This window comes from Solanum pennellii, chromosome 1, assembly GCF_001406875.1.
Source record: "Solanum pennellii chromosome 1, SPENNV200".
Classification (NCBI taxonomy): domain Eukaryota; kingdom Viridiplantae; phylum Streptophyta; class Magnoliopsida; order Solanales; family Solanaceae; genus Solanum; species Solanum pennellii.
Genome location: NC_028637.1, coordinates 101,726,167 through 101,745,475, shown reverse-complemented (window position 1 = coordinate 101,745,475; position 19,309 = coordinate 101,726,167). Strand labels below are relative to the sequence as shown.

General features: G+C 32.2%; 3 protein-coding genes across 3 annotated transcripts; 1 reads left to right on the top strand and 2 right to left on the bottom strand.

The window, feature by feature from the left end:
- The first annotated feature begins 114 nt into the window (after positions 1-114).
- Positions 115-9,044, top strand: LOC107006949 (glutamate--tRNA ligase, cytoplasmic). The gene is made up of 6 exons (XM_015205451.2): positions 115-476; positions 1,488-1,584; positions 1,756-1,909; positions 4,586-5,706; positions 6,112-6,579; positions 8,475-9,044. The coding sequence occupies exons 1-6, from the start codon at positions 340-342 to the stop codon at positions 8,718-8,720; spliced, it is 2,223 nt and encodes a 740-aa protein (XP_015060937.1). The 5' UTR covers positions 115-339; the 3' UTR covers positions 8,721-9,044.
- A 1,821-nt stretch (positions 9,045-10,865) lies between these two features.
- Positions 10,866-13,415, bottom strand: LOC107028833 (germin-like protein 5-1). Its single transcript, XM_015230086.2, has 2 exons — positions 13,088-13,415; positions 10,866-11,622 (listed from the first exon to the last, which is right to left on the bottom strand). Exons 1-2 carry the CDS (start codon positions 13,209-13,211, stop codon positions 11,084-11,086), a joined length of 663 nt encoding a protein of 220 aa, XP_015085572.1. The 5' UTR covers positions 13,212-13,415; the 3' UTR covers positions 10,866-11,083.
- Positions 13,416-16,882: 3,467 nt separating this feature from the next.
- On the bottom strand, positions 16,883-18,556 carry LOC107004808 (germin-like protein 5-1). Its single transcript, XM_015203207.2, has 2 exons — positions 18,310-18,556; positions 16,883-17,604 (listed from the first exon to the last, which is right to left on the bottom strand). Exons 1-2 carry the CDS (start codon positions 18,431-18,433, stop codon positions 17,066-17,068), a joined length of 663 nt encoding a protein of 220 aa, XP_015058693.1. The 5' UTR covers positions 18,434-18,556; the 3' UTR covers positions 16,883-17,065.
- Positions 18,557-19,309: the final 753 nt, after the last annotated feature.

The window sequence follows — 19,309 nt, the reverse complement described above, 5'->3', positions numbered from 1 at the left end:
ATTTTAACCTATTTTTCGAAAGCTTAACCAAACGTAATATAATTCATAAATTATTTTCTACGGTACTTATTAGGAAAGGAGCCTAATTGTTTAGCAAAACTTGGCAAGCAAAAACCAGTCAAAAAGATAAAATTAGAAGAAGAAAAGAAAAATGGTTATTCTATCCATAAAGTAAAAACCCTGGGTCGCAGTGTCTACGCAGAAACCTGTTTTCTTCTTCGTTTGCCTTTATATTCTCTTTACCAGTGGCGGCCGTTGGTTTAGTGTCCTCTCTCTTTTACGTAGTATTAATCCATCATCTTCCCTTAGCTGCTGAGGTAATTGTAGCGGCGGCGAACAATGGAGCTGAAACTATCATTCCCTGCGGATTCTCCGCCTTTGGCTGTCATTGCGGCGGCGAAGATCGCCGGAGTTCCAATCTCTACTGATCCAACTCTTACTCCCGGTTCTACTCCTATTATACATATAGATAATGGGTAATTTATCAATTTCTCCGTTATTTGCGTAACTTTTTGCCTATCGATTTGTTTTCTTTTTCGTGCACGGTTTTGCTTGCGTTTGTAATTTTCTCGCCATTGTTTTGTAGTCTTTTTTAAAGAAGACTTAGGGCTCGGTTGGCTGGGGAACTAAGTTATTTCGGAATTAAGTATCATCACATTAGTTATCTCAAGATTGTTTATCCACCCTCAATGTGAGATAAAAATAACACTACAATCTCCAGGTAACTAATCCTGGAAATAGTTATCCTGCTAATCGCGGGATTAGTTCACTCATCCATCGTACCAGACATGCCCTAAGAGAATTGTTTTCAAGATAATTAAAGTACTTTATTGATCTAGATACGTTTTAATGGTGTTGTCTGAACATATTATGAATATAAAGAAGCAGCTTTGCTAGATCAGCTATAGACAACTGTTTCCTTCCTTTTTCGAGAATGGTGATTGTATGTAAACTTAAGTTGAAGTGAAATATTTGATCATTGTTATGGTTGCGTCGTGCTTTGACCTGTCGTTGGGTTCGGGAATTGGTTAGAAACAAAAATGTGAAAGTTAATTGTTGTGCTAAGGGTCTATTGATGGCTTGCTTTTCTTCGAACCTATTGTCCGGAACAAAATAACCATGAACCCTATTTTTAGGATGAATTGTATCAGACTATTTAAAAACTTATGAGGGTGTGCTCAGTTTCGTGTTGCATGTGGCATCCTCCACCAATACATATGGGGTTGAAAGGCTGCAAAAGAAATTCATTTCTGTGAATTGTTTAATTCGATGAATCTCAATAGTCAATAGTGATATCGCCCCGTGATGTTATTTCTCTATGCACATCATGGTGTTTAGAATAACCAATTGACCGTCACTATTTAGCTATGCTAGAAGTGTTTGTAGTAATATCAAATGTAAAACATGATGTTAAACTGTTTCTTTAGTGTATCTATCTTCCCTTCTTCCAACTTCCTTACAGTATCTTAACTCAACCTAATTTTCAGACAAAAGCTGCGGGGAAATTTTGTTCTTCTGAGGTACATTAGTCGGGTTGCTAACATACCCGATCTGTACCAGCGGGATGCCTGTGAGTCTAGCCAGGTGGTCTTTTAAATTCTGCATCTCAAAGCATTGACTTAGATCTTTTTTCTGATTTCAAATGTGCAAAGGAGAACCTTGAAAAATATTCAAATGAGCTCTTTGTCATTTTTAAAATTAATATTTGATTTTTACTTCGCTCTCCTTTTTATTCTTCCTCCATCGTTGTTGCAGATAGATGAATGGCTAGAGTATGCTCCTATATTTGCCTCTGGCTCTCAATTTGAGGAAGCATGTGGCTACGTGGATGGATATCTTCTGCAGCACACATTTCTTGTTGGACATAGCCTCTCAATTGCAGATATTGCAGTTTGGTCTGGCCTTGCAGGTAGCTGATTCAAAGATTAAAAATTGTAGAGTGCCTTTATGTCAAACTTATAAAGTATTTTTTAAGAAGTACTTTCATTTTATTTGTGAGGCTGCTATTAGGAATTGCAATTAGATTAGCTTCCTGAGTGGGCTAGATTTTCCCGGGCTGGCAGAGTACTGCATGAATTAAACACAGACCGACTATCAAACTCGATGGGTGTTTGATATGAACACTGGTCTGCTTTTATTCTTTAAAAGTAGAAGGAACTATGTACAGCTTAAATTTTTTGAATCTACATGGTTTGTTGCATTTTGACCTTTTTATAGCCAAATAGAATCTATGGAAGAATTGGTAGATGAGTATCAGCACTGGGGTAGTGAGGTTTTTGATTGCTTATGGAAAAGAAAGTGAATAATCCTTTGGGCAGAAAAAAAGAATGTGTAGCTAGTTGTGGATTTGAAAAGGATAGCTGGAGAAATTTTTGATTCTATCCTAGCCTAGGGGAAGTAAAGTCACATAAAGCTTTTGAGAAGGTAGCGTGGTGGTTCATTATCCAAGGAGTTTTGAACCATGTGGCCATTGATCCCTCAGGTAGTTGGTTATTAAAGAAGTTAGATATTAGCTTATTAATTGTTGGAGCATAAATGATTTCTTCCAAACTATAGCTAGAATCTAGATTGTTGAGTACCGTTTTTCTTGTTTCAATATTTCCCCTTTATGTGGATGTATTCATATATGGCTTTTCATTCTTGTTCGAGTCATGTTCAAAAACATCTTAGATGTTTGATTCTCTGTCAAATTCTATTTCGAAGGAGTGAATGGGTTAATTTTAAATTCTGAGGCAAGTTCTGTTATGGAAAAGGTTTACTAAATAGCTCAATGTAGCAGAGTCTAGGAGACTCTAATGCCTTTGGCCTTTTTATTTTTCATTAGTTCCTTCTAACATGTTATATGATGTCTTCCTCCTATGGGGAAATGTGTCCTTGTTCATACTAATGACCAGACTTTTATCAAGCACTCTCTTTTGGCAATTTGATCTTTTATCAGACACTCCTATCGGCCTATCCTTTTCTTCCAAGGCACATATCTCCTAGGAACAAAAAAATATTTGGATTCTAAGTGAAGGGTTGTCGCTGACTCGCTTCTCATTGGTGAAGTGAAGCAATTTCAAAGATGTTGAGGCACAAAGTTATTGCTTATCATGTCTTTATTTGCAAATAAAGAGAAAAAGGAGGATTACAGGGCATTTTGCTATTTAATACTAGCATTCCTCTCCTAGTACACTTTTGTGTTCTTATTGGTTTATTCTCTAGTTTGCAACAAATCTTCTTCTACTATTGTTTCCCATTTCCTTGTCTGCGAGATGTCATATTTTATTCTTCAATTCGTCTTCTTTTTTATTGTTAGGATATTAGAGTGGCTCTTATAATTAAGTTTAATTATTAACAATATAGACATAGAGCAGTAGAGTTTGGAGTACATCTGTATATAAGGTTTCAGTACATGGGTTGTACTGTTGTAATGTAATACGAAGTTACCAAGTTCAAAGAAATTAAAGTTTAATCATTAAAGAAGTTCAAAGCAACTACAAAAAAAAATTGAAGTTATTGAACTCTTCGGGGTGGCTCAATGGTTTGAGCTTGGGACTTCCATGTTGGAGGTCTCAAGTTCGAAACCCCTTGCCTGCGAAAGCAAGGGGCAAGGGGTTTGCCTTCTGGGTCGAGCTTGTCGCACCCAGTGCTGGCTACTTCTCCTATGTGGTTTGCGAGTAGGAGCAGGAGTAGGAGTTTTACCTTGTGCGCACACAAATGGTAGTGGCGGTGGGTTTCGTTGTCATCAAAATTAAAAGAATAAAAATAATAAGTGAAGTTATTGATTAATTTTTCTTATTGTTTATTAAGTGAAACCTAAAATAAATTTTGGGGTTGAAGATATTTTCCAGCTCATTGAAGTTATTTAAATTGCATTTAATTTGAGCCATTGGTATCTTTACTAGCAATATGTTGCATATTGAAATTAAAGATTTCAATTGTTAAACGATGTTGTAAGTGCTAAATTCCAATATGCGAGCTGATTCTTATGTTTAGTAAATTATGGACTTCATTTTTCACTCTCCCTCAAAGCCCCAGGTGGCTTGTTGCTTTTCGCCTTTAAAACGATGGCAGAGCTCTTATTCTATTTGAGCTGGAAATGTCAGTTAAAATTTGGAGCTAGTACCATGCTTGGTGATTTTTCAAATACATTAGGGGAAAGGTTTCTTGCAATGAAGTAAGAGGTTAAGATGCCTGAAAAAAGCAGTGTGGTGAGTTTTCTAAAAAAGGCACTAATATATCAACACTTGGATTCTTATCTTAATTCTTTGAAACATACTTTTGCTTTGTGTTTGGAAAAAAAGTTCTCTTTGTTTTTTGCTCCACTTTTTGGGACACCACAAGACCAAATCATAAATTTAGGCCCCTGTGAGTAACATATGAATTTCTTGTTAGTGGTCTCATTAATGATGATAGATTGAAAAGGTTGTGTTTTCTCTTAGATTCATAAGATTGCATTTTTGACGACACCTAGATCTATCTTTTGTCTGTAAACAGACTCTTAGTTAGACCAAATCTGATGTGAATATATGTTTATTTTATAATTAAATGAGTTGGCCTACTCTAGTTTATTATTTGTGCTTAAAACTTCCTTGTGCAATAGGTACTGGGAAGAGATGGGAAAGCCTACGATCATCTAAGAAGTACCAAAATCTGGCAAGGTGGTTCAACTCAATATTAACTGAATATGGTGTTCTAAATGAAGTCACAGCAACATATGTGGGAAAGAAAGGCTCGGGTAAGCCAACTGCATCCAAATTGAAAGAGCAACAAGTCTCAAATGCTAATCTGGCCAAAGTAAATGGTGATGCCGCTGACAAGGAAAAAGAAGGTAGGAAACCGACATCTGAGGTAGATCTTCCTGATGCAGAAGTTGGAAAAGTGCGGTTGAGGTTTGCACCAGAACCCAGTGGTTATCTCCATATTGGTCACTCAAAAGCAGCATTACTGAACCAGTATTTTGCTGAAAGATACCAAGGGGAAGTTATTATTCGATTTGATGATACAAATCCTGATAAGGAAAGCAATGAATTTGTGGATAATCTACTGAAAGATATTGAAACTCTTGGAATTAAGTATAGGACTGTGACATATACATCTGATTACTTTCCACAATTAATGGAGATGGCAGAGAAATTGATTCGTGAGGGTAAAGCCTATGTGGATGATACCCCAAGGGAGCAAATGCAAAAAGAAAGAATGGATGGAATAGAATCAAGGTGTAGGAACAATAGTGTTGAGGAGAATTTGAAATTATGGAAGGAGATGATTGCTGGTTCAGAGAGGGGAACAATGTGTTGTGTTAGAGGGAAATTGGATATGCAGGATCCTAACAAGTCAGTTAGGGACCCAGTATATTACCGTTGCAATCAGACTCCTCACCACAGGATTGGTGCTAAATATAAAGTATACCCTACTTATGACTTTGCATGCCCATTTGTAGATGCTTTTGAGGGTATTACACATGCACTTCGATCTAGTGAATATCATGATAGGAATGATCAGTATTACTGGATTCAAACTGATATGGGTTTCAGTAAAGTACATATTTATGAATTTAGTCGGCTGAATTTGGTCTATACACTTCTTAGCAAGCGTAAGTTGCTGTGGTTTGTGCAAAATGGACTGGTCGAAGGGTGGGATGATCCTCGTTTTCCGACTGTACAAGGGATTGTGCGCAGAGGGCTGAAGATTGAGGCGCTGATACAGTTCATTCTTGAACAAGTAAGATACTAAGGGTGTTGCTTTATTGGTAATTTGAATACAATTAACATCATCAACACAAATACATTTTCTAAAAATCATTCAGAAAATTATTGTGCATCTGGGAAAGCATCCTTTTGGAACAACTGCTAATTTCATAATCTAATTAAGCAAAACCACCTCTGTATTTTCTGTGATAAGCCTGAAATATCAAATAAGAGATGGTTTGTTTTTCATCCTCCCTTTTTTCTTTTTTGGGTGAAGGGGGAGAAACATCATTCATTTATTGCTTACTGTACTTACATTTGTAGTCTGAAGCATTGTAAATCAAGTCCGTGACTAATCTGAGATTCTGTATTTAGGAAGCATTCTTTTATATGTTTGATATTGTATTTCGAAACCTAAAGAACTTCACAAAATTTATAGGGAGCATCAAAGAATCTCAATCTAATGGAGTGGGACAAGCTATGGGCCACTAATAAGAAGATCATTGATCCTGTATGTCCTAGGCATACCGCTGTTATTGAAGAAAGACGAGTCTTATTGACTTTGAGTAATGGACCAGATGATCCTTTTGTCCGTATTGTACCCAAGCATAAAAAATATGCAGGTGCTGGGGAAAAAGCAACAACTTACACCAAGAGAATCTGGATAGACTATGATGATGCTGTATCAATCTCTGTCAACGAGGAAGTAACATTGATGGACTGGGGCAATGCAATAGTGAAAGAGATACAGAAGGACCAAGAGGGTAATGTTACTCATCTGTCTGGGATTCTGCATCTTGAAGGGTCAGTTAAAACAACAAAGTTAAAGCTGACTTGGCTGCCAGAGAGTGATGAACTTGTTAAACTCTCTGTGGTTGATTTTGACTATTTAATTACAAAGAAGAAGGTATGGCTCTTTTCACTTCAATATGTTCTATATTCAGGTGGGGTTTCAAAATCCAGCCTATCCTTTAATTAAACTTATCTTTAGTCCTCTTCTCCTCCACATCCCCTATTAAATTTTGAGTTCTAATGTGATCAAATCCTTAGAACCTGTGACTGTTTTATGGTTATGTGAAGTTAGGAAACTGCAACTAATATTATTCCCATGTAGTAATAACAAGAGGCTATTGCCTTTTTTGTTTTTTGGATGGGTAAGAAGGGGCTATTATTTCTCGAGTAATAATATTACAACAGCAACAACAACATCATACCATGAGGAGGCTAGGATCTACGTGTACCTTACCCCAGGACCTTTGTGGTGTAGAGAAGGCTGTTTTGTATAGACCCTCAGCTCAAAAGTCTTAAATAATAAGATTGATACAAATAAATGGAAGTGTGCCTTTCTATGTTTGGATAGAGTTTTGAGATGTATTTGGAAGTAGGGAATATTTTAGTTTTTTTCTCAAATGACTTCGAACTTGGAAATGATAAGTATCCTATTCGTGTATAGCTCTGTATAGACTAGTGTTCAGTGTTCACGTACTGTTACTGCAAAATTCTAGCTTATCCTTTTAGGCTTTTAGTAAACTAACTCTAGTCTTTCTTTCCTCCACATGGTCAGTTGAACTCTTAAAACTTTTGAGTGTCTTATAATATACAATACATAATATACAATATTGCTCAACTCTGTCAAGCATAGGGAAAAGACACAAGTTGCACCTTAAGATTGTCCAGAAAAGTCATTTACAACTCGTACTTTATGGGCGAACCTATTACCCCTCCTACTCTTATTTTTAGTGGAATTAATCACTCCGTGAAAATATAACCAGTTGCATGTCGGGAGGTATATTACACACGTGCCACATCGTATATATTGCCACACTATTTTGAAGATTCAAATGCGACTATTTTCTTTTATATATATATGACTTTTTGCCACGTAGCTTTTAGGGTGTTATTAGTTCCATTAAAAATAAGAATAGGGAGGTAATAGGTCGCTCGTAAAGGATGAGTTTGTAAAGTGACTTTTCTGGACAACTTTAAGCTGCAACTTATAACTCTTCCCTTTAGGATTTTTTTTATTTAAGATGATATGATTCCCCATATATTGGTAAGAACTTTTGATTTAGTAATAAGATTGATTGACTAGAGATGAGTGCATTTTATGTGGTTTCGATGGAGCTTGTGTGGGAAATATTGATGATGAATTATTTGGGTTTTCTAGGTGAGAAATATTAGAACTTATGAATGCTGAGTTAATATTACTGTTGAGGCATGTCGAACATTTAAATGATGGTAGAGATTGGGTTGTCTATATGAAAATATTAGAACTTAATGAATGTTGAGTATGTTATTACTGTTGATGTTTGTCATGCATTTAAGAGTTGTGAACCGATTTTTTTTGCATACATTGGTAAAGAGTGCCCTTCTCGATTTAAGTAGTGGTAAAATAATATTTTCTGCATACATTGATCAAGAGTGGCCCTTCTCCATACTAAGATTGATTTAGAGTTATGAACTTTCTTAGTAGATGCTTTTGTACAAATTTTGGGAAGTATAGATGATAGGAAGGGGATGGTATGGAAAACAAAAAGTAATAAAAGCAAAGTACAATGAATTCTGTTTATAATCCATTACAGCTTAATGTAACGGACTAGTACTCATTGGGCCTAACTCATTGACAATGTACATTTGAAGTAATAGAATGCCTTTCAATTTTTATAATGTTCTGATTTGGAATATTTGTTGTCCACCTGAACTTGGTAGTTCATAGAGTACCTGTGAAGATGTTTACTGCAGCAAAGTTTTTGCTATTAGTGGGTTGATCACGTACTGAATTGCTAATTTTTGGTGTTGCAGCTCGAGGAAGACGAGAACTTTGTCGATGTTGTTAATCCTTGCACGAGGAAGGAGACTCCAGCACTTGGTGATTCTAACATGAGGAATCTGCAACGTGGAGACGTGTTGCAGCTGGAGAGGAAGGGCTACTTCAGATGCGATGTTCCCTTCCTAAGACCTCAAAAACCCATTGTTCTTTTTGCCATCCCTGATGGTAAACAGCAACCAGTGTTGCGGTTTGCAGTCCCAGATGGCAAAACAAAATGAAGACATATCAGTTGACTAATCACGTCATTAGCCGTGTTCATGCTTGAAGAAGAATCACAGGGTATGATCTGATTGTTTTCTTTTTTTGAAACCTAAGTTAGGGCGAAATGTGCAAGACCACTCGTTTTTTCAAGATCATTAGGTGTAATTTTCTATTTGGAGTATTACTCTACTATTCGACTGTAATATTTTCTTAAAACACAAATACTCAAATGTTTAAAAAAAAATGTATTAACATATCACTGATATTTCATAAGTGGAGTTTGGAGAGGTGGTTTTCAGAAGACACTTAAATGCAGCAAATTGGTGATATTTGTTTCTAAAGATGATTCAAGCTCATAGATTTGTTTTTAAGGGCTACTTCACTTATTATTGTTTTTTGTCTTATTAAATTGATGATGGAAAGTATAATATGAAATCAACTAGGTGCAACTCAAGTTTGCGAGTTGTGGATAAAACATTAAAACTTGTACCAAGTTTTGTTGTGCGAGTTTAACGTTACAAAGATTCTTTATACTCCCCAATCCTCATCAGCAGTAGTAAGTATGAAACCTACTTATTACAAAATTATGTATTTCTTCCCGTTATAGATACTAGAGTGCTAATTGTTTTATTTGACCATTTTAGAATAATAAGAAGTATTCACCTTTGCTGTCCATTTAATTAAGTGAGGCGTTTAACAGAGTAGTACAAAAATATTACTTAAAAATATGGAACAAACAAAGTTGGGAGTACTTTATTATAATCAAAGCATGCTATCAATTATCAAGAACTCAGCAAATCTATTGGCCCATAAGATATATAACAGCCTTATGTATAGTATCTTTCCATATGAAATGCTATGTAACTTTTTCCATTAAAAATTAGAAAGACCGTGCTCATTTGTTGCATCGCCGTTGCAAATGCTTTACTATATTGCACTTTCTTTCAAGTTTAGGATTACGGATCATGCTAAAGATTTTCTTTTTACCATTTTCTCATCATGTGTTCGAATTAAAATACTGATCAATTAAATTTGCTCATATCATCTCATCACTGTTCACTACAGCATAACCAATATTGATATACAAAAGATCAGCAATCATGAATGGATATTTGTATTATTTTTGGAGTCTCTAAATGAAATAATTTACTGTATATATCTTTGGCCTGAAATCTGAGAAATTTTACATATTTGTTTAATTCTTATTATCAGTTTGAGTCATTAAATTACTGAAGAAGCAAACCTTGTTCACTCACTCGAAAGACAGACATATAATAATAGATCTGGTAGGTCAACCAAACCTTTATAAAAAAAGATCACCTAACCCTCTTTTATTTTGATCTCCTTCTGCTGTCTAAACTTTACAAACTTAACAACTACATACGTATCCTTTTTAAATGTTTTTTTTCTCAAAGGGCAAATGTTTCGTTCTATCTCCGCAATAAGACGTAAACTAGATTTTACGCAAATATTAATCGTAAGTGACTTTGCACAATAAGTGTATTCTCTCTATCTCAAAATAAATGTCACTTAAGAAATTCAAGACGAAAGATAGTAATTATTTTCAATTATATTATTATATTAAAGAATTACTTCTTGATAGTGGTCTCAAGAAACATCTGCTAAATAATGAGTTTTTATTTCGATTAAATATTAGGTATTTCTAAAATTTTCTCAATTAATAATTCACCTAACCTGTTTATTGTGTTAGAACCTTTACTGCTTTTTACACTCTCATCATCATCCATATCATAACATACTTGAAAATCCATAATTGGTACAGTTGTTCTTCACTACTAACATCCCATAATTATCCAATTTTTGTCTGATGGTAGAATCATCCATCTTTACCCTCTTTTGTTGAATTTATTTTTTTAAATCAAAATTGCTTTAAACACAAGTGACTTCAATACCGGCAATTTGTTTAGCTTAGTTTAATGCACTAATTACTTAGTTGCGTAAAGAAAATTAGACAAGTAGGTAATTCATTATTATTTCAAAAACACCTTTTAAAGATACACATTACGTAATTCATTTTTTAAGATTAATATGTTGACTAGTTTATTATTTGACATCCATATATACAAATTCACGTGAGATACATACAAGTCGTCTAATGAATTTTTTTTGTAACAAGTTGTCTTACCTTTTTTCCAGGTAATTAGAGCGTAAAATTAGAAATCGATTACATTTATTCTTGATCAACAGAGAAACAATAGGCTGTTACAACATTATTGATGATGAATTTAAAAAACGACACAAAAAAGAATTTAAAAAAAATCCAACCCCATCGTATATGAACACACAAATGTTTGTCAATTAACAAACTCACGAAAGTAAATTATTGTCACAAAGAACAAATTAATAAACGAAACAATATTTATTTCTTAGGTGCAAGCCTTGACTTAATTTTCTGAATTTGCTTAGTACCAACTTGGAATGTTTTAGTCAAGACATGATCAGGAACAGTTGGTGATGAAGCAAACAACGTTGTAGCAATCGATTGAGTCCCCGGAAACTGGCTGTTGAACCCCGCGACGACGGCTGCCGGAACATCTCCATTGTTCTGTTGGAAATGTACAAGTCCTCTAGGAAAAGCAAACACTTCACCTTTAACAATATGTTTTGTAATCAAAACATTTGATGTTGTAATAAAACCAACGTCTAGTTCACCCTCTAAAACAAATATCATTTCAGTGGCACGAGGGTGAGTGTGAGGTGGGTTAATTCCACCAGGGGCATAGTCGATACGAGCCATGGACACACCAAGTGTGTTAAGGCCAGGGACTTTCATGACATTTGCACCTGTGACAACAGAACCAAATGTGTTGTTTGTTGCTCCTGCCTTCGCTATGGCCATTGATGAAAAGTCTATTTCTGAAAAGTTCTTCTTACAAAAATAACCATTTACGGTTAAGCCTGTTTTCGTGTACATAAAACAGAAAATTGCATAAGTAGTGTCGTATAAAATAAATGATTAGATAATAATAATGTGGAAGACATTTTCCTATTGCATATATAGTACGAAATGTTAGCTAAGTAGTACTTTATCTTTTTGTCCTTTTTATATTGTACTTTAGTAAAAAAAAGAAAAAAAGGAAAAAAATGTATAAGTACCCTGAACTATGTTTGAAATTTCAGATACACACTTATATTATATTAATGTACTATTATTTTTGAATTTATTTTATAAGTATTTTTTTATTTTTTTCGGTTTACGTGACACTATCTTTTGTGTCCAGCGTTTTTTCAATGATAGTGCCACGTAGGTCGAAAAGGGATAGAAAATTATTTATAAAATAAATTTGAGGAAGTAATATATAGGACCTTAGTAAAGTACAAGTGTGTCTCTGAAATTTTGAGCATAGATCGAGAGATGCTTTGCATTTTCTCAAAAAAAAAAAAGTACCAAAATCTTTGTCACTTAAAAATAAAGAAAACATGAATTTATTTTTATTTTTCGATTTAAAATCTTACTACTCTAAGAAGATATACTTATTTGAGAAAGTGATAAAAGTATATCTTTTATGATTGATTTGAAAAGTGGGTGTACCAAACTGCTCTTTACGACAAAAAAAGGAATTGATTATATTTGGTGACCATTGACCCCTGCTAACCAATACTCCTTTATTTACAAGTTCAATAAAAACCCATTAATTCGGAGGAGTATTTTTAAAAATTATTTTACCTTTAATTATATATCTTTAAAGATATAAATTATAATCCCTTTTAATAAGTATCTATATTTTTGAGGCATTTGTAGTGTTTAAGAACAATTTATTTTATTGAAACAATTGTTGGTAGAAATCAAAACAGATAATTTGGGACAATTTTCTATCATTGATATAGTCAATTTTCTTCTTTTTAACTTTTGCCAGCTAATTCATATAGTTGGATGTTGATTCAACACTCACAATAAATGGTAAAACAAGTAAGCAAGCAAGTAGAAGCAATTTGGACAAGTAGAAAAGTCAAGATCTACTACAAAATGAGAAATTAATTAAGGCAAACAAAACCACAAGACAAAAATGAGAAAAGAGACATTGAAACAAAAGGTACAAATTAACTTATCAAGAATCTACCTTTCTCAGTATCAAAGAAACCAAAAAGAGAGCAGCAGCTGTCTCGTTAAAAAAAGATGAAATAGTTTCACTAGAAATTAAATTTAAAAAATTAAAAAAAACTTTTCAATATGTGGCCCTTAATTTAATCTATGTCAAGTGTATTAAATAGTCTCTAATCTTACAATCTTAAACATGATCGTAAATATGACACATAAAAGATTAAAATTAAAATATTGTCGGAAAAAAGAGGGAAATAATCATTCATTTTCAAACGGTCTAAATAATTCTTTTTAAAACGGAGGAAGTTAAATGAAACTTACTGTTGGTAAGATCAGCAACACAAACATCTTGAAGCATATCTGGATCTCCAGCAGAAGCTTTATCTAAACTAATGGCTAACATAACAACAGCCATAATTACAACAAATTTTCCAAAGGCAGACATGGTGGAATTAAGAAGAAAAGTATTGGTAAGAAATAATTTCTTATTTTGATTTAGGCAAAAAAGAGAGGCACAGAAATAGAGGAATTTATTTTAGAGAGAGCTTTGAATTAAATAGCAGGTACTACTTTTGGGACAATGGAGAGAGAAAATTGAATGAGCTTTATTTATAAGAGGAGAATAGACGCACAGTCTATTTCGATTTGCTTTTAAAGAAAAAATACAACCTCCGTCTAACAATAGTGTTTGCTATATAAAAAATACTTGTTCAATAATATTAATTTAATTTAGAAAATTAAGAGATTATTAAATTTTATTTTTTATTATTAAATACTATTTATTAACAGATTTTTCAGAGCATTAAATTTAATAAAGTCAAAAGATAAAATAATATTCCCTTCGTTCATAATTATTTGTCAGAATAAGATTATGCACTCCTCTCAAGAGAAATTTTATACAATGTGTAATTTTAGTTATATAATTCTATTATATCAAAAATATCAAAAGTCTACATGACTTTTAAATTGAACAAAATGGAGTAATTATTAAGAATAAAATGAAAAAAAAGACTAATTATTTCTTTAATGTTTAAATTGACAATTAATCTTGGACATCTATTTCTAGTATATATCTGCCAAACAATTGTGGACGGAGTAAGTAATATTACCAGCTATTTATTATTTCTTAAGAAATGTGTCAAGTGAATAGTGGACAACTACTATTGATAAAAATATAGTAGCTTTTAAAAAATGATCAAACTTAAATAATTTTTAAGTTAAAAATTAAAAATTACATGATTTTTTTGTGACCTTTAACTTTTTTTAAATTTAATTTAAATTTATCAAACACTCAAAAACTAAAAATAATTTAAAATAATAAATTTAATCAATTTTTAAATCAAAATCATATCAAACTCTTCAAAAAAAAAAACTTGAGTAGTCTTTGAAGTCACGTGAAGAAAGCGTGCGGGTGCAAACGCAAGAACCATACTGTTTATATCCTCTTTGACCCAAAGCGAAGTATTAGGTATTTATTTTATTTATTTTTAATCAAATAAAAATCATCTTATTTTGATCAGGTTATGACAAAAATTGTCTTGACCTTAATTAATTAATTAATTAAATTCGATAACGTGAATGGTCTAAAACTTGTCGTAATTACTGCTCTGTTTAGATCGGTGTATTTATTATATTGTATTGTATCCTTATCATATAAATATTTGTTTTAATTGTTATTTAAAATTGTATTGCATTGTATTTTATTGTTAAATTTCGTTGTTATGTAATAATGAAAATTCTTATTTTATGGAACAACTGATTTGGTGTATTTTCATTGTTAATTAATTTATTCTTTTATTCTCATTGTTAATTAATTTATTCTTTCTTCAAAATATATCCTTACATAATACTATTTTACCCTTTATAGTTTACCCTATATTTCTCTTATCCTAGAATAATTGAAAATATTTTAGTACAAACAATAGAAATGTTATTAACAACACCAAACAATACAGTCTAACCAAACATTATATCTATCATACTATACAATATAATAGAATACAATATAATATAATATATTTTTGAAACTATGAATAACAATGATCCAAACCGTAAAAGAAAAGAGTTCTAGGATAATTATTAACTTAATTTTTTGGTTCTTTCATTGTTGCTCATTCTTCTGTTCAACCTTTAATTTTCTTTCATTTATTTGTTCAAAGTACCAAATAAACTGCCTCCTCAAGCCTAATGAAAACAATTTTTGAGAAAATTATAGTGAAAGTAAAATATAATTATGTAACAAAAGACATCTCGTATAATAAGATTGGATGACCATCCATGAAATTTCCTCTATCTTATGAGTAACCAGTCATAAAGTTTAATGGAATTAAAATAATTTAAAATTACTTTAGCATTTTTTTGAACAATTCATAAGTTGGAAAATTCTAATGTGAATAAAAAGAAATTTATTGGCTTTCACGGAATAATTGATAAGTTGAATCATTTTACAATGACACAAATTAGACCTATATTATATTGACTTTTATAAAAAAAAAAAAAGTAATAATTTGAGAAATGAACTCTCCGTATTATGATTTCGATGAATCCTGCCTTTAAAGGTAAGTAAATAGTATAAGTTCACGTTAATCAATGTAATATACAAAATTTATCTTATACAGCTTATATCCAAAAAATAAGGAATTCAACATTGCAAACGTCATGGATGACATCTATTTGGGATATAAAAATCACATTGATAACAATACTTTTATATTGTTAGATATTTTCATAATCAATATTTTATGTATATTTATCTCTTTGTAACATAAAAATATGCTTTTTGTAAAAATTAAACATTGAAGCTGTTTATCTAAATTTTTATTTTCGAATACAAATAATAGATCAAGTGCGTTAACAGTATAGTTCAAAATTAATCCATACATCGAACTTAATTATTGTTTCACTTTCATTTTCAACTCGTCACAAAGAGTTTGCTCACCTACTCAAAATGAAAACAAATATTTAGCAATCTACTTAATTACTTACATCATATATATAGCGTACTTCTTTAATTATGTTATTCCTTCTGTCTTACTTTTTAGTTGCCTAGGCTAACTTGATTTTGATGCTCAGTTTTTGTCCATTTTTAGCGTGACCTTGATTGATTATTAATGTTTTCAAGAATTAAAAACCCATTACGCATGTACAATGAAACAATATTAAATGACTAAGTTCTTGCGCCTAAGCAATAAATGTGTTAAAGAGCAATCTTATTTAGTTAAATTTCAATGTCTTTGAGTGTTTAGCAAAAGTAAATTATGCATAATAAATGATTGATTAGTCAAATCATACATCATATATATAAACACTATAAGAAAGAATTTAACGGATCATATATATATATATATCAAACTGTTGCCGTTAATTAATTGCTTGTAAAGATCCAACGGTTGTTTGAAACTAAAATAGGGTCCCTAATATAGTAGCAATGTTAATGGGGGTAATAGAATTTCAAGTACAACGTCGTTATGATCAGCGAAGACAATTAATTTCCTTTTACGGTATGTAGGTGGCGTAGTGTAAAACGTAAATAAAGTCGTCTGTATTATGTCACATTCTTGCTATCCTTCATCATATCGCATAGAATTGACTCCCATATTGTGATGAAATAAGACGGAAACAAACAAGGAAAAAAATGTAAGACTTGACTCTTAAATAGTTTTGATATTGACGGACAAGGTGGTTGGGGGTTGTTTGATACAACCCGGCCCATCTCTAACATTAAAATTGTAGATTTGAGTCAACAAAGAAGAAAAAAATACACATTTCGTTTCTAAAAGAATGTTTCTATTTTCTTTTTTGTTTGTTTTGAAAAAGAATGACCCATTTTCTTTTTTTAGCAACACTATAATTTTAACTTTTCATGTGACATGTTTAAGATCACAAGATTAAAGAACATTTTGGTACATTTTAAAAAGTTTTCTTTCTTTTTTCTTAAACTCCGTTCCAAATCAAATTAGGTCATCCTTTTTGAAACGGAGGGAGTAAAAAAATATTGATGCTTTATAGAAAGAGTTTAGCACTTCTTTTTATTATATTCCACTTTTTTTTCGTGATCTCTTATGTTTATGAATTATGGCTATCGTTTGTAGTATGTTTCACTCATGTATCTATGAGTTGTAGAAACAGAACGATCACATTTATTACCAACAGAGAAACAATAGAATGTTTACAACATTATTTGAAACAAAAGATATACAATCCATTCCCCGTCGTATATAAACCCACAAATACCTATCAATTAACAAGCTCTCACCAAACGAATTAATCGTCACACGATCAATTAATTAACGAATAAATCTATTTCTTAGGCGCCAGCCTTGACTTAATTTTCTGAATTTCCTTAGTACCAACTTGGAATGTTTTAGTCAAGACACTATCAGGAACAGTTGGTGATGAAGCGAACAACGTTGTAGCAATCGATTGAGTTCCAGGCAGCTGGCTGTTGAACCCCGCGACAACAGCTGCTGGAACATCCCCATTGTTCTGTTGGAAATGTACAAGTCCTCTAGGGAAAGCAAACACTTCACCTTTAACAATATGTTTTGTAATCAAAACATTTGATGTTGTAATAAAACCAACGTCTAGTTCACCCTCTAAAACAAATATCATTTCAGTGGCACGAGGGTGAGTGTGAGGTGGGTTAATTCCACCAGGGGCATAGTCGATACGAGCCATGGACACACCAAGTGTGTTAAGGCCAGGGACTTTCATGACATTTGCACCTGTGACAACAGAACCAAATGTATTGTTTGTTGCTCCTGCCTTTGCTATGGCCATGGATGAAAAGTCTATTTCTGAAAAGTTCTTCTTGCAAAGATAACCGTTTACGGTTAAACCTGTTTTCATGTACATAATCAGCATGTGTTACTTTAATCGAAAAGATAATGATTAGATCATTATGTCATTAATTTGGCCATGTGTGAGTCTATTGTTTTTAAATAGTCCAACTAGACATTGGACCGCTCTGAAAAAAATTAAATATTTTAAAACTATATGAAAAGTACTATAAATTATAATTTTTTTATATTAATATGATGAATAAATGTATTTTAAAATATTTGTCAAATTTTTTATAATTTGACTCTTAAAACGATAACCATGACAAACAATACTGGACGAAGGGAATTGCTCACACATTAATTAAAAAAATATCGTTTTCATTTATTTAATTCACTATGATAATAGGAGATCATTTCCTCCCTAATAATTGTACTTGTGATTCAAAGCTCTTATATAAATTTTACATAAATATGTGCAAATTTAATTTAATAGGGTCAATCATCTACATTTTGCCAGCTAATATACAGTTGGATCTTGATTTAACACTCGTAACAAATCCTATAACAAGCTAGAAAGCAAGAAGAAGCAATAATTTGGACAAGTAGAAAAGTCAACATGTATTACAAATGAGAAATTAATTAATTAAAGTAAATGTGAGAGACCCAAAACCCCCAACTCAAATCACAACAGATGAAGAATCTACCTTTCTCTTACTCAAAAAGATTCTTTTAACAAACATTAAACTGTAAAATGAAACTTACTGTTGGTAAGATCAGCAACACAAACATCTTGAAGCATATCTGGATCTCCAGCACAAGCTTTATCTAAGCTAATGGCTAACATAACAACAGCCATAATTACAACAAATTTTCCAAAGGCAGGCATGGTGGAATTAAGAAGAAAGTATTGGTAAGAAATAATTTCTTATTTTGATTTAGGTAAAAAGAGAGAAGCACAGAAATAGAGGAATGTGGTAGAAGAGAAGTAGTGCGATTGAGAGACAAAATTTTATTTATAAAGGGAAACGTTTAGTATACTTTGAAGTCACGTGAGGAAAGCGTGCGGAGCGTAAACGCAAGAACCATGCTGTTTTTTTCTCTTCCACCCAAAGCGAAGACATAAGGAAATTGGGGTCCTATATCAGGCCTCAGTTTTGGGCTTATACGGACTTTTGACTTCTTGCCGTTTGATGACACCAACTAATACGAAAATTATTTAAATACATAATTTATTTTATTATATTTTCTAAAATTTTCTATCATTTAAAAAATTATACAATTTTTTACTTTTTTTTTTCTTGAAATTATCACTTTACATGATGTATCAAAAATGAATCTAAAATCGAGTTGTAATGTATCGGAACAGTTTAGGATGTATTTGGGTTCCACCATATTAATAAACTATTATAATTTAAAAAAGAGTAAGAGATAAATTGTAATTAGTTTTTAACGCTATGTGATTTGTACAATATATAGCGTAATTTATATGTAGAGTTTACGACAACAATAAAATACTCCGCTTATATGAGGTCAGAATAGAGCAAAGTGTACATAGACCTTATCGTTACCTCGTGGAGATAGAAATATTGATTTAAAATATCTTCGATATTTTTACTCGTCACTTGTATATAACAAGTAAAGATTAAATTTTTTTCCTCAATATCAATTAACTAGTTAACATATCCGCGCTTCGCGCGGACCTCATTAGATTTATGAATAATTTTTTTGTTTAAATATTTTGAGTCAAATATTATTATCATTG